At 40.2% G+C, this 16120-nt stretch overlaps 1 protein-coding gene and 2 long non-coding RNA genes across 3 annotated transcripts; all 3 read right to left on the minus strand.

Annotated features, from left to right (window-relative positions):
• Window positions 1–1301: 1301 nt before the first annotated feature.
• LOC135638402 (uncharacterized) lies at window positions 1302–4769 on the minus strand. Its single transcript, XM_065151517.1, has one exon. The coding sequence runs from the start codon at window positions 4767–4769 to the stop codon at window positions 1302–1304; it is 3468 nt and encodes a 1155-aa protein (XP_065007589.1).
• Window positions 4770–11757: 6988 nt separating this feature from the next.
• Window positions 11758–12794, minus strand: LOC135637795 (uncharacterized). Its single transcript, XR_010496380.1, has 2 exons — window positions 12625–12794; window positions 11758–12358 (listed from the first exon to the last, which is right to left on the minus strand). It is a non-coding gene; the product is annotated as an uncharacterized LOC135637795 (long non-coding RNA).
• Window positions 12795–13678: 884 nt separating this feature from the next.
• On the minus strand, window positions 13679–14568 carry LOC135638358 (uncharacterized). The gene is made up of 3 exons (XR_010496597.1): window positions 14327–14568; window positions 14101–14206; window positions 13679–13919 (listed from the first exon to the last, which is right to left on the minus strand). It is a non-coding gene; the product is annotated as an uncharacterized LOC135638358 (long non-coding RNA).
• Between the last annotated feature and the right edge of the window lie 1552 nt (window positions 14569–16120).

A 16120-nucleotide genomic window follows, 5' to 3' on the forward strand; every position in this document is an offset into this window, starting at 1 on the left:
TGCTCCGCGTGTGCTTCCGATATATGCTACTTATTGTTGAAACTGCCCTTTTGTACTCTGGTGTGTGGGATTGTCCGGACCTTTGCCAGAAATGGTAAAGGGTATGCGCTATTTGCCCGCTTTGTGGGGTCCCGTTATGTGGGATATTCTGGACCTTTGCCAGAAATGGTAAAGGGTATGCGCTTGTTGCCCGCTTTGAGGGTATGTGATTAGAGCCTGCGATGCTCTGCCGGCCCCCTTTGACTTCACCTAGACGTGGGTGGATGGAGCTCCCAGACGTGGGAGACTTTTGTCAGGTGGTCATTCAGAAATGGATGAATCACATTCTGACTGAGATCCCACTACACCCTCTATATGTTTGATATGGCATCCAGAGTTTTGGTGAGTTATTTCTGTTCGTGCTCTGGATAGTTATGATATGATTGCAACGTCAAGGACGACGTTTGAGCTTTGGTACGACATATGAGTTTGATATGCTATGAAATGCTTCATTCACTGTTGATTTTGCTTCGTAATGTTCCATATGTCGTTGATGTGATTTGGAACATTTTATATGCCATTGATAAGCTCCGATATGTTTCCCTTGTTTCTGATATGCTCCAATTACTCTATGCCCCATCTGTTAGGAACCAAATATGTAAGATTAAAAAGGACAATTATGATTCTGCTCCTAATGATATTATGTATACGAAATCGTATATTCTGCTTTGTGTTTGAAACTGCATCTCTTTGGAAATTGTACTATTTTGATATGGATATGTTAGTCACTTGCTGAGCTCTTTATGCTCACCCCATTTGTTGATAAATTTTTCAGGATAGCGTATCTCTTGCTTAAATGTTAAGAATGGGCTGAGGCAGCGGAAAGTTTAGAAGACGTTGGGCAGAATTTTTGTTAGCATATATGTAGTTGTGTATAAGCTACCTTGCATCTAATGAAATGTGACTATGAATCTAAACCTGTGGATTTTGTGTAAGTTAAAGGATCCCTCATGTATAGGGTTTTGGAATGTTAAATTAAATTTGTGTAATGATATGAACTTATGGTAAATCGATGATTGTGGTGACTGCATAGATTTTTCCCACTTGTGGATTTATATTGTGGTTTTTATTTTGATGAGTCGAGTTCAGATTGTATGAATTATCGAGTGATGTGTGCTATGTTTATGAATTGCATAGGGATATGAATTGGTAGATTATAGAAGTGAAATTTTTGATCTGAATGTTTTCTTAGTGACCTCAAATGTGTGTTAGGATCCTGGGTTAGTTGTGATGAAAATTAATTTTTTAATATCATGGATATTTTAGGGGCGTGACAGGACCAGCCGAAGTGGTTGGTCCGTAACTACCTCCACGGGGTGGGCTTGGAAATAGGGGCGTAATTTCCGGGCGGATAGCACAAGGGCGAGCGCCAGCTTCTCGATCGGGGGGTATCGCTCCTCCGGGCCGTTGAGGACGTGGCTCATGTAGTAGACCGGGAGTTGGCCACTTGAGCTTTCTTTGACCAGGACGGAGCTCACTGCGTGCAGGGAGGCAGCCAGGTAGATGCTCAGTTTCTCGCCAGGAGAGACTGAGGTGAGCCGAGGGAGGTTGGCCAGGTGTTTTTTCACTTGCTGGAGGGCTTCCTCACATTCCGTCGTCCATTGGAAGCCTTTCGGGTTCTGCAGTGCCTTGAAGAAGGGGAAACAGCGATCCCCCGAGCGGGCGAGGAATCGGGACATGGCGACGAGTTTCCCGTTGAGGCGCTGCAGGTCCTTAGTAGTCCGGGGCGATTGTATGTTGATGATTGCCCGGAGCTTCTCTGGGTCGGCATCGATCCCTCTTTCATGCACGATGAATCCGAGGAATTTTCCTGACGTGACGCCGAAGGCGCATTTCGCGGGGTTGAGCCGCATGCCAACCTGGCGGAGTGTAGCGAAGGCTTCGGCTAAATCAGCCAAATGAGTCCCGGCTTCTTGGCTTTTTACGATCATGTCGTCGACGTACACCTCCATGTTTCGACCGATCTGGCGGGCGAATATCTTGTTCGCTGCCCTTTGGTATGTCGCGCCGGCATTTTTCAGTCCAAAGGGCATGACCTTATAGAAGTAGACCCCCTGGTCGGTAATGAAGGCCGTGTGTTCTTGATCTTCAGGTGCCATCCCGATCTGATTATAGCCCGAGAAGGCGTCCATAAATGACAGGCGGGCGTAGCCTGCCGTGGCGTCAACCAGCTGGTCGACCCTTGGTAGAGGATAGCAGTCCTTTGGGCATGCCTTATTAAGGCTTGTGTAGTCAACGCACATCCTCCAGCTTCCATTTGCCTTCTTGACAAGAACTACATTGGATAGCCATTGCGGGTATCCGGCTTCTTTTATGAAGCCTGCCTTCAAGAGGCGAGTTACTTCTTCCCGTATGGCCGTCTGTCGTTCAGGGGCTTGCCGCCTCAGCTTTTGTTGTACCGGACGTGCGTCGGAGGAGATGCTGAGGCGATGTAGGGCGACCTCTGGGTCGAGGCCTGTCATGTCAGAGGGTGACCAAGCGAAGACATCAGTATTTTCTTGCAGGAGGCCGACGAGTCGTTCTCGTTCGTGTTTGGGCAGCTCTGACCCGACCCTAACCGCCCGTTCCGGGCGTCCTTGCAGCGACACAGTGACCGTGGTTCCCTGCGGCTCGACATGGGGGGTCGACCTCTGCCTCTCTCGGGGGTCCGCCAATGGTGGTTCGACTCTGGGCCTCTTAGGTAGCGAGACGGCGGTCAAGTAACAGCGCCGGGATTCTCGAGGGCTTCCCGCAGTTTCGCCAGTTCCTGCCGAGGTCGGGAACTTCACAGTCTGATAGTAGGTCGAGACGACAGCTCTAATTTTGTTGAGTGTCGGCCGACCGAGGATGGCGTTGTAAGCGGCGGGGAGGTCGATGACCAGGAAGGTGGTCATTGTTGTCTTTGACTTTGGCGGGACTCCCAGGGTCAGGGGCAAAGTAACCGCCCCCAGCGGCGAGACTGAGTCACCGGTGAAGCCGGTGAGCGCCGAGGACACCGGCTTCATGCCATCTCTGGGTAGGCCGAGCTTCACGTAGGCGTCGTAGTATAGTATATCGGCCGAGCTTCCGGTGTCGACCATGATCCTTTGTACCCGCGCGTTGGCGATCCTAGCCGATATCACGAGTGCATCATCGTGTTCGGCCTGTTCATACGCCCTGGCCGGGAAGGTGACACTGGGTCCGGGCGCGTGTCTGGGAGGCTCAGCTGAGGTGGCTCGGGCATACGCCTTCTTGCGGGCCATGGAGTCTCCACCGGATGCGGGGCCGCCTGATATCACGTCGATACGTCGCTCGACGGGTCCTTCCGGGCGGGGAGAGGATTCTTTGTCCGGGTGGAGATACTGACCGAGGTGCCCCCTGCGTATGAGTTCCTCGATCTGTCTTTTCAACTCCCGGCATTGTTCAGTGTCGTGCCCGCGTTGCCGGTGGAAGCGGCAGTATTTGGATTGATCTTCCAGCGCCCGGGGGTCGCTCATCGGGTAGGGTTCTTTGAGCAAACCTTTTCCCCTTATATGAAGGAATATGTCTGTTTGAGATGCATTCAAGGCTGGTAGGGGGGGCCTCGGAGCCGTTGGGTCAGATCTGTCCGACCTGCGCCGGAATGTTGGTGGCTGTTGCTGTCGAGGCGGCTCTGATTTGGTCCCCCTGTGTTCCCTGGGTCTCCCGGCCATCCACGTCTCTGCCGCGACGAATTGGCTCGCCCGTTGAAGCATCTCTGGCACAGTTGTGGGGGGTCTCTCTACCAGGGACCAGAAGAACCTGGAGGGCCGTAAGCCTATCATGAATGCCTGCATCAATAGGGAAGGATGAGCGTCCGAGAGCCCTCGGATCTGCGTCGTGAAACGGTCCAAGAAGTGGGAAAGGGACTCATCTTCCCCTTGGTTGAGTCCGAGGAGTAGCGCCGCGGACGGCTTCGGACGGGCGTAGGCAAGGAAGTTGAGCTCAAAGTCCCGGGCGAGCTGGTCGAAGGAAAAAATGGTTCCTGCCTTGAGGCTACCGTACCATGCGCGGGCCGGTCCCCTCAAAGTCGTCGGGAACGCCCTGCACATCAGGGCGTCAGAAGTTCCGTACAACGCCATTTGGGCGCGAAACGCGGCTACGTGCTCCGCGGGATCGGCGTCGCCGTTGTAGGTGTCTAGGGATGGAAGCCGAAAGTGCGGCGGGATGGCCTGATCTTGTATTTCGGGCGCGAACGGGGATCCTTGGTATCCGTCCGTCCCGGGTTCTCCTTTCGACCTGCGAACTTCTTGTTGTACCTCGTTCAAACGTTGATTAAAAAGATGCAGCTGCGCCTGCAAGGTGTGGGTTGAGTTTGCGGGTGGCCACTCGGGCTCGGGGCGGCTCGACGTGCCCGCGGTGTCCCGGTCGCCGAGGCGGGTCGCTTGGTTTCGGGGCGACGGAGGCCCGGGGGGAGGTGCAGGCTCCCGAGGGGCGGGCTCCCGTTGATGCAGGTTCGTTTGCGGGGGCGCCGGCTGGGGGATGAGCGGAACAATGGCTTGCACCACGCCCGCCAGTGTCCTCACCTGGTGGGCAAGGTCGTGGAAGGCCTCGGGGGAAATCGATGGGGGGACGATAGTGGTGTCGGGCGGCGACAAGCCCGGGTCATTGAACAGGCGCCAGTATTGCTCCGAAGTCGCAGCGAGACCTCCCCCTCGGGGCTCCTCCCGCGGGGGACGATCTTTCGGGGACCCGATCGGGTGCGTCCTCGCGACTGAGGGGCCGCCGAGGCGGGTTTGTTGACCAGTCGACATTCCGGGCCCTCCTTCTAGCGCCAAAATGTTACGGTAAGTAACTGCTCAGCCGTGGCCTTGGGGCTGTCGCGGCTTGGTTCGGGTCCGGAAGGCGGTGGTCTATGAGTGGGGGAGCCCTTCGAGTCTCCCGGCGGCCGAGTTCGATGGTTCGGGTCGGGAGTTTGGTTTGGCAGCTCGGGTCGCCTGGTCGGGTCGGGGGGGGGCGGCTCCGCCGCAGCTTCGGGAAGAGGCAGCACCGTCTCGCACCTGCACACAGGTCGGGCCGGGAGCTCGGCCCGACCCCTCCGACGATCAAGTTAGAGAAGGATGTGGAGGGGATTGTGGATGAGGCAGAAGAAGAGCCTCTGAGTGTTGTATCTGAGTGAGTCCCCCCTCCCTCCTGGGGCTTAGGGGTATTTATAGAGGTGGTTAGTGTTACCTGACTTGACCGCCTGCTGGAGTGAGGGGGTACCTCTGATGGCGTCTGACGCGGCTGCTGGGGTCACGCGGTGGGTCAGTTCGTAGCAGGGTATGGGCGGGGGGTAGGCTATGGTCCTGTCTTGTCGCGGTCCACCGTGCGGAGTCAGAGGTCGTCGTCCAACAGCGGGAGTCGTCAGGGCGGGTCTAGTCAGCGTTATTGCTCTTCCAAGAGGCTGTCGTCACGGCGCATCGCCCTACCAGTATTTTCCCTATCACGGCTGAGGAGAGCACAGAAGGCAAGAGCGCAGAGCTCCACACGCGCTGTTCTACCAGCCATGGTAGCTACACTTGCACGAGTAGTGAACCGAGAGATGAGATAGTGGTGAATGGAGGGAGGTAGCGAAGGGTATTTATAGACCTTCTCTGCATGGCTAAGCGTCCAAATCCGAGGCCGTAATGCACGTAGTTTTCGGGGCCCCCACAAGAAGTCAGTGTGAACTGAGGACTTTAATTGAAGACACCTCAGCAAATGCATGTTTGCTTCTCTGGCACGTCCTCCTCCTCTCGTCTTGAAGCTTTATTAGTGGGATTCTCCCATAGTTGCTATCGAGCGACTTCTACTCCCTCCAAACTTGGTTTCACGTCAGATACGGAAGAAGAGTTGGATTTATTTGTTTGTTGATATGGGTAAATGAAATGTGGAGAGTTAGAATATTGCATCGATGTTGATGATAATATTCGATGACATCCGATGGTCCAAGAGATTCTTCACGTTCGAGTAACACTCGACGTTGATGATAAGTGCATCATCACCGATGTATCAGACATCTAAATTAACATGATTTGTTTTATCTCTTATCAACTTAGCATTTCGAATCAGAGATAGCATAGGTAGTTCATGACAAGTGAGTGGCATGAAAGTGATCATACATAACAGTTCATTACCTTGTTGCCTTCTGTCAAAGTCTCACCCATAGTTTGACTTCGGCTACCACCTCCTCAATCAAAATCCAATGCCCATCTACGCCTCGTTCGTTCCTTGTTTCGTCTTTCCCATCGCTCACACTTCTTCACATCGACTTACATGGCGAAGTTTGAGGCATATCCGGTGGGAGAGGTTAGGTGAAAGGCCACTGAGATACCAGCAGTGGTCGGCAGTGCATGGATTCTTTACTTGAATTGTGAGCCCAAAATAAACATATCAATGAACTTGTTTGATTAATTGCTCCTTATATTATCTTTTACTTCATCCACGGCCAAAAAAGATTACCGTGACTTCCTCTCTCTCTCTCTCTCTCTCTCTCTCTCTCTCTCTCTCTCTCTGTATATATATATATATATATATATATATATATATATATATAGCGTTCAAAACTTAAATCCTTCTTATGTCTATACGCAAAAAATAGGTACTTCTCAAATTAAAAAAAAAAAAAAGATCACATGAGCAAATCATAACCCAAAAAAAGCTAGTTTCTAAAATATATATTTCGATATGTAACCCTAATTTTGATTGGGTTCATATTATAACCATACTCACTAAATAACTATCATTGATAATTTTTCTATTTACAATTAGGTTCTTAGATAAAATTAAGACTATCACAATGTCTTTGATTGATTTACTTCATTATTTAGTAGTAATGATGGTTTTGTTAAGTATTATATTTGAATGTGAAAGGTTATTCGAAGCATCAGTCATTTTTTTGTTGACATACAAAATTGACTTCAGATCAAACTTAAACTTAGTATCGACAAATAATGATGGAATATCCTTATGTACTTTTCTTATAAAAAAAATTAAATTTTAAATTTTTTATCAAACCCAAGATATATCAATAGACTCTTTCATTTTAAGATTATTAATCTCTAACCCATCCGATGTTAATATTTAACTCATCTCTATTTTTGTTTGGCAAATGGATAATAATTTCTAATATTTCTTCTTTCATGTATCGATTGAAGGCAATCAACAAATCATATTTCTGACTTTTCCCAACTCTAAGTATCTTTCCTCTTTCACATTTAAATTGCTGGTTAATAATGTTTAGCTTCAAATTCTGTTTTTCGCTAGACTTCAAAGATTTTGTGTATAGTTTTCAATAATTGTTGGAAAATAACTATAATGCAAAAAAAAATTATACCAAGAATTGAAATATAAATTATCATAGATTTGGGAAGGATATGTGCATACCTTTATTCTCTTCTATCAAGATCAATATTCAAGATTTAATTTTATATAAATATTATCAATCAAATATTTGATTAGAATCTACACATAATCCGTCTTATTGATTAGGTTATTAGCCACATATGGTTAACATTTTTCTATTTAGCTTATAAATCGAAAGAGATATAAAATAAACATTCAAAATCATAATAATAAAATAAAATTTTATTTTTAAAATAATTTTACTTGATTAGATTATAAGTTTCAAAAGATAATTATATACATGCATGATCTAAAAAACATGTAAATAAATCTAATAAATATTATAATATTATATTAGGCTAAATTATCAATACGAGTCATAGCGGTTATATGTCATTTGTATCATATTTTCTTCTATGTACTATAACATTAATAATTCTTCTTAAAAGTAGTTAATAAAAATCTATATAATTTATTTTGTTAGGATAATCCTATTATCACGTACAAATATAATATGTAAATAATAATAACAAAACAGAGTAATAGAAACAGTAACTTTTATTTACACAAATAATAACATTAATTACAAAAATCACTAAGACATACATCACCTACATTTTATGGATTGCTCACCAGATCTATTCTAAGAATATGTTTTTTATATACTTTAGATTGTAATGCCTTAGTTAATAGTTCAATAATCATAACAATAATCACTTAGACATGCATCATTATATATTTTATAGGTTACTTACAAAACTTATACTAATAACATATTTTTCATATACTTTAGGTTGTAAGGTGTTAGTCAATAGATCAATAATCATTAAAGTAGTGCTGAAGTTCTCAACTAACACTTTTGGACTCTTTCTATAATAACTAAATACCTTATCTTAATGTGCTTAGAATGACATAACTATTTACTATTCTCAGAAAAAAAAAAAAAATTATAATATTATCATAAAATATCTTTAGTAACTTGACAATTGAGTTAACTATACTAGATCCTAAAGTAAAATTTTACAACTATAAAGTTTGATTAGTAGCCTCAAAATACGTTACAAATTCAGTCTTTATTGATGATATAATAATAGATTACTTAGTACTCTTTTAATAAATTAGTTTACCAACTGACAAAAATATATATCATAAAGTGGACTTCCTATTATCAATATAACTTCCAAAGTCAGCATCTAAATATCTTATCATTTTTTTAACTTTTTAATGCTTTATTCCTATATTACTATAGTATCTATTTAATATTCCAACTACAAAATTAAATATCTTATCATTTTTTTAGATTTTTAATGCTTTATTCCTACGTTACTATAGTATCTATTTAATATTCCAACTACAAAATTAAATATCTTATCAGTTTTTTAGCTTTTTAATGCTTTATTCCTACATTACTATAGTATCTATTTAATATTCCAACTACAAAATTAATATATTCCAACTATAAAACTAATATATAATCTGATATAGGTTTGAGTATATAATAAACTTTCAATTAAGCATATATATGAAATATTTTTCATCTATTTCAATTCTAAATCATTTTTAAAACATTGACTTTGTTTAAATTTTTCATTCTTTGTCATAGGTGTATCGTTTTTTAAGTAAAGATGCATATTGAATATCTTCAAAATTTGATCAATATATTCTTTTTGAGATAGTAGTCGGAGTAATCATGAGATCAATATGATCTCTATACTAATAACATAAGTTGTCTCATTTATATTAACTATCTAAAAATTCTTAGTGAGAAGTTCATAGTTTTATATAGTAAACTAATATCACTATTGGTAAGTAGAATATCATTCACATACATAATCAAAATAATAAACTTACTCTCATTAACATTTAGATATATGCATTGATCAATAATGTTATTACTAAATCTAAAAACAATAATGGTATTATAAAAAAATATATATCAATGTTTGAAAATTTATTTAAAATCATAAATAAATTTCTTAAGTTTATAAACCAAATATTCTTTTATCTTTTATATGAACCTATAAGTTGTTTCATATAGATCTCTTTATCTAAATTATCATTCAAAAGTATTATTTTCATATCTATTTGATGCAACTTAAGATCATAATAATAAGCTACTAAGGCCTTCATGATTTTTAATAAGTTTTATTTTTAAATTTAAGAAAAAAGTTTCCCTATAATTAATCTCTTTATTATGAGTAAAAATTTTGATCATAAGTTTAACTTTATATCATTTGATATTGCTCTTGAATCGAGTTTAGTCTTAAATACTCATTTAAAATTTATTCTTTTATAATTATTAGATAATTCGATGAGCTCTCAAAAATTATTCTAGTCTATTAATTTCATATCTTCCTTCATAGCATCATATTATATTTCAAAATTATTATTATTTATATCTTGTGAAAATGTTAAGAGGATTTTTGATTCTTATATCATAATTTGATTTTTATATATATACACCATATAATAATTAAAAATAATAAATATATTTTCTCTTTAAATATTATCAAAGATGTCAATTGTGGTTGTTATATAAGTTTATCGATAATAATATTTTTATTATATAAAATTTTATTAATGTTATTACATTGTTCATTTTTCTCAATTTGTTTAGTAATTTAAGGAACAACTTTTTGAATAGAAAATGATAAAAGAGTATCAATATATATCTTCTTAATATTAAATATTTTAAAATTTTCACTCCCACTAGTTTTAGTAGTTTTTAGAAATATTACATTATGAAACTCAATTATTCTGTACTACAGTTTAAGTAATAAAATATGTATTTTTTATATTTTTTCTAAATAACCAATAAAATCTCTAAAAATAATTCTTTGATCTAACTTTTCATGTGGGTTAAAACTCTTATCTCTTCTAAAAAAATCCCAACTATATAAATGTATTAAATTAAATTTTCTACTCATCTATAATTCGAATGAAGTTGATTAACTAACTTAAGATAATCTCTTAGATTTTTCTAGATAACCAATGAAATATCCAAAAATAATTCTTTGATCCAACTTCAGGTTAAAATATCATTATCTCAACTGAAAAATCTCAACTATGTAAATGTCTTAATTAAGTTTCCTACTTATCCATAATTCGGATGGAGTTAATAAAACTAACTTAGGATAATGTTAGATATACATAGAAGAAAATTGTATCATTCTTTTAACCATATCTAAAAGGATAAGATTGAGTATTTCATCAACATCTTTCTGCACTCATGATAATAAATATTAAACAAAAATATCTTATTTTTGTAAGAATTTAGCAAATAGGCCATAATACTAGTCTAATCTACCATCCCTATCTAACCTTATGATTTTGACTTTTTTATTTGTTTCTCATATGTACACTTCAAGAATGTTAATTGCTAGAGACATTTACGTATCAAATATGCATATTTATTTATTGAAAAGTCATCAATAAAGATGATAAAATATCTTTCTCCACTAAAACATGAAATATGAAACGATCCATAAATATCAGTATGTAAAATCTTAAGAAGTTCCTAGCTTCTTATAGATTTTTTTTGGTGTGTTTAGTTTGCTTTACTTTAATATAATCTAAATACACAATAAAATTAGTGAAGTCTAGATATTTTAAAATTTTAACTATTATTAATCTTTTAATTATTTCTTTGAAGATATATGACACATGAAGGAATCTTTGGAACTACATTTTATTCCAATATCTAATTATATGAATAGTCAAAAAATTTATATATTCATGATTTAAATTAATTTTATATAAACCATCAAATAAAATTCTATATATATTGAGTTTTCCAAAACCAAAAGAAAGAGTACATCCTAATTCATCCAATTTAGAAATGAAAACTAAAGTTTTAAAAATTGTAGAAACATAAGAAGCATCTTCAAGATCCATCAAGTGAATTCGTTGTATGTAAATGTTATCACTTTTGTTTTGGGATGATTCTCTATCACAATATTTTTTTTTTAATTTTTAGGTTAAAAGAAATCTCTACTATTTATTAGTAACATGAGTTAAACACCATAATATATCTAGTAAGTATTAGAAAAAACTTTAGTAATATTTAATTCAAAACATACATAAGTAAATATACTATCTCTTTTGAAAAAAAGAAAGCTTTGCATGTAGGATAGTTATTACCATAAAATGTCCACTATTACCATAAAAGTTATATTTTATTATGAATATTTTTTTCTTGAGTTTGAGAAAATTTTCAGACCCAGCTTATTTCGTAGATAACATTTAATATTACTTTTATTATTATTAGTTCCTTCAGAAATAATGAAACATCATGATTTTTTTTTAACTTAAATCTTATTTTTTTCTGCACGCATATGGTCAATTCATTTAAATTTCATCGATTTTTATTTGTGTTTAACATATTAGATATTTGATTATTGGATTGTGTAAATTCAACCTGAGCTGCAACAGGTAAAGTGGGTCAGAAAGGATAGGACATAAAACAAAGAGTGACAACCTTGCCAGGAGTCATCACCTCATTCTTCTCAGCATCTTCTATCATGGCCACAGCCGGCCTGAAGAGAAGAGAAAGAGAAGCAGGCGATGAGCAATCGCCTATCAATCAGACGTTGGACAAGCCCACTTCTCGCGGACTACATGAAGACAAGTGACAGGGCAACATGTCACACCTGTCCTTCACGCTGAAGGAAGGTTGCAAAAAGTCCAGCTTTGCTGCGATCTGTGCATGACAGCCTTCAGTCACTTTGTTCAGGTACACCATCGGCCTCCTCCCAATAAGCTGAGAGACAGGGCAACATGTCACACCTGTCCTTCACGCTGAAGGAAGGTTGCCAAAAAGCCCAGCTTTGCTGCGATCTGTGCATGACAACCTTCAGTCACTTTGTTCAGGTACACCATCGGCCTCCTCCCAATAAGCTGAGAGACAGGGCAACATGTCACACCTGTCCTTCACGCTGAAGGAAGGTTGCCAAAAAGCCCAGCTTTGCTGCGATCTGTGCATGACAACCTTCAGTCACTTCGTTCAGGTACACCATCGGCGTCCTCCCAATAAGCTTCGCTGCGTTCACCAGATCAAACTCTTGTCACCAGGGAAAAAAAAAATTCAACTTTTGCTCTTTCTCTCCCTTTCTTTCTGTGCATTTTCACCAAACCAAACTATTGTCACCATAAAAGATAATTTTTGGCCTCTTTTTCTTCCTTTATTTTTGTACATTTGTCAAAGTTTGAAGATTGCTCGAGGATAGATGGAAAGAAAGAGGTAAATGCAAGGCAAAAGGTTATAGTCCGACGGAGTGGTGAAGCAAAGAGCGAAAAGGGGCTCACTTGCGTGGCTTCCTTGTTGATTCAGAGAAGCCGCCGCAGGATCCACCGCTCGTTAAGTAGAGAAGAGCGAGGCCATTCGGAGAAGAGGCAACCCGCTCCTTCCCCTTCTCACGAGCTCCATCATGTTCCTCGCCATCTCTCTCTCTCTCTCTCTCTCTGCCTGCTGCTACTGCGGCTGCTGCTGCGCTATCTCCGTCTCAATCTATTCATCTATTTATCTTATCGGATGACACAAGTGGGGCTACGCGCGTTCAACACCAGCCACGTTAAGCGAGCGGATCTCCTGTTGAATCACGGGCAGGGAACAGGGAATCAGTATCTCGCAAAGTGGGATACTGTTTGGTGGGTTGGACTAAGTCATAAATCGAGGAGACGTTAACCACAATTTAGTACATAAACTTGAAAGATTCAAAGCGGAATCGACATATCGCAGCATCTTAAGCATAGATAGGTACTCGGCATGGCAATTACACGGGTCAAGAAGCATGCAAAGACAAGAAAAGATAGGACGGGATTCGGTGAAGGCAATCAACCGAGGTGGTACAAAGGACTGTGTCAATGACATGGGTGGCAGCCGCATCGCAGCCGTCACGTAACGTGCATGCTAGTCGCATGCAGCGTGGTGGGAAGAACACGATATGGTGGCTAATGGATCGGAACACGACCAAATAATTTGGTACCACCAATTCAAACATATAACGTACGCATCAGCTAAAATATCCTCCAAAGACGTGGAAAATAGTAGTTTACTTACATTGTAAACATTACGCATCTTTAACATGCGTCTACTTTGCTCACCTGTCTTGTTTATAAGGAGTAGGCAGCAGATAGAAGTGGAGAATGATTCTTATATCTTTTCTTTGTATTGTATGATCCCAATTGGATGGGTCTCTTATCACTAACGTAGATAAATGAATCAATTATCTAATATCATAATAGATTTTTTAGATATGTCATGTCATGGTCCACATTACTCTACTTTTCCTCCGCTTAAATTAGTTGCATATTAGCAGTGTTTTCATTGTATTATAGTTAAAACACATATCAGTCATATTAATTTATCTTTTATAAAATATTTATGATATAAGAAATTTTGATCATCATAATTGTTACGGTAAGTAACTTTTTTAACCGTGGCCTCGGGGCCGACGCGGCTTGGTTCTGGGGTCCAGATGTCGGGGATCTCGGGTGCAGCTCCTCGGGGTCTCCCGGCGGCCTAGCACCGTGGTTCGGATCGGTGGCTCGGATCGGGAGGTCGGGTCGGCGGTTCGGGTCGGGAGACAGTTCCGCCGCAGCTTCAGAAAGAGGCAACACCGTATCATATAATTTATATGATACTCTTTATTATATAAAATTACAGAAATAAGAGTGTAGAAATATCATAGTATGATGGGTGAAGATTTTGATCGTGAAAATTAACATCCGAATCGATTTAAAATTGAGATATGATGAGAGATTCGAATTCGGATCACTTACCTCTTTGAGGCAATTCGTCGAGCACCCACCTGACATCTCACCAGCTGAACAGCTGGAACATCACATCATCCTTGGACTTGTGTTGCGCTCCTCTCTTCATCCTGGGCTGCGTCAGAAACCATTTAATTGTCGGCAAGCATTTCATCAAGCAGGTGGAGTGCAAGTCGCCGTATCAGGGAAGAGCATAAATGCCAGAGTATGTACAAGCGACAATAAAATGGCTTACAAGATCGATAGAGGAACGTCATGTGGTCCATCCGCACCGTCGCGCATTATGTCGAGCAGATGAGGAGTCCCTTTCGCGCATGACGGTGCGAGGCATGTGTGCCTTCTCCATCAGGGCCAGCGTGCGACGTGATGGGCGACTGAGCTGCCGCGATCCGATGCCGCTTTCGGCTTCATCAAACCGATGCGCCCATGGCGCTGGGACTCCACAAGGGAATGGGCCGCCTGTCGGCACATCAGGTCGCGTCCTACTGCGTGATCTTTGTCGTCTCCGACAAAGTAAACCGTCTCCATCCAAATATAATTAGTTTTAAAGATTATATTTGCCTCTGAAAGATCATATGTTCTTTAATTAAATTATATTACTGATAAGATAATTTAGTGTTATATTAGTTCGATGAGTAGACTCATAAATCCATCATATCTTATCTTCAAATATGTCTTTTAGAGTTCATTCGAAAGGATAAAATCGATCATCACGCAAAGTGAATAATTTCGCGCAAAGGGAATCAAGGTTCCTTATCAGATTAGCGCTAGAAAGAGGACTCCTACGGAGGGAAACACTGGTAAGAGACAATGACCGACCGATCAAATTATCCCTTATCAATTATAAAAATTTATTGACTTAATTAACATTCCAATACTTAGGTTTGTGCAAATACCATAAATCGTGGAATGCGTGTATAGTGTTGTTGCATAAACCAAAGTCTCCAATAAAATGCTGCTACTACTGTTGGGCTGACAGTTTATTTTGGATTTTACTCTTCATATTGAAAGGGTTTTCTATGTATATCTTGATATTTTATCTGATTGTGATTTTCATTTAATTTCGTTGATGTTATAATCTGTTAAAATTTATTCATATACAAAAGCTTATTTTCCTTTATATCCGGCTACTCGGCAGCACACAACAGAGATAATAGTTATTATCTGTGTAATCTCATCATCAACGCCGATGCTTTCACTGCAACAAGTGGATTGACAAAGAGAAGACACAGACTGATTGATGACACTTTAATCTATTGGTTCTTCTTGCTCAGCACCTCAAAGAGCATGTGAAGCAGTGGATAACACCTGCAACTCGACCTCCTCTGTGAGTCCACATGCACGAAACCCCACCATGAGAGAGCAGAGACTCATCTTGCAGCCTCACATGGGATTCAACTCGATGGCTTTGATTCGCAACCCGAAAGGGAAAGCCAAAAGGTCCACAGGTCTCATGGCAATGGGGCTTAGTTTAATTGTGATGACAGCAATAATGCTCTTCGAAATAATAATCTTAATTAGCTGCATGCCTACCCCTAACCCTAATTCTCTGAATGATCCAAAAAGAAATGGTGGGATTGTTTAGGGTTTCTTTGCCAGCTGACACAATTGTTCTTATCACAACCAAAGGCTGAAACGGTAACCCAACATGCTATCCACCATAGATTCACTATAGATCATTGGCCATATATACTAAGATATGCTTAAATTCCTTTTTAGATTCTATTATCCTTTTTAGTAATGAGTCCCATTATTTCCAGTTAGAAGTAATGAGGTGACCTAATTGATGGACCTGTTCAACTCTTGATTAGGTTGTATTACCTAATGAATCTATAATAATAATAATAATAATAATAATAATAATAATAATAATAATAATAAGAGAAATATATGTTTTCTCATGTTGGCACATTGGGAATGTTGTCTTGAAGTGACAAGATGTCTTTGGTTTCCTCAAGCACCAACCATATCTTGTCAACCTAAGCCGGAATTCCATGTACTACTTGTGTTGTTGTTTGCATCTAACTCA

The sequence above is a fragment of the Musa acuminata genome, chromosome BXJ3-5 (genome assembly GCF_036884655.1).
Source record: "Musa acuminata AAA Group cultivar baxijiao chromosome BXJ3-5, Cavendish_Baxijiao_AAA, whole genome shotgun sequence".
NCBI lineage: Eukaryota > Viridiplantae > Streptophyta > Magnoliopsida > Zingiberales > Musaceae > Musa > Musa acuminata.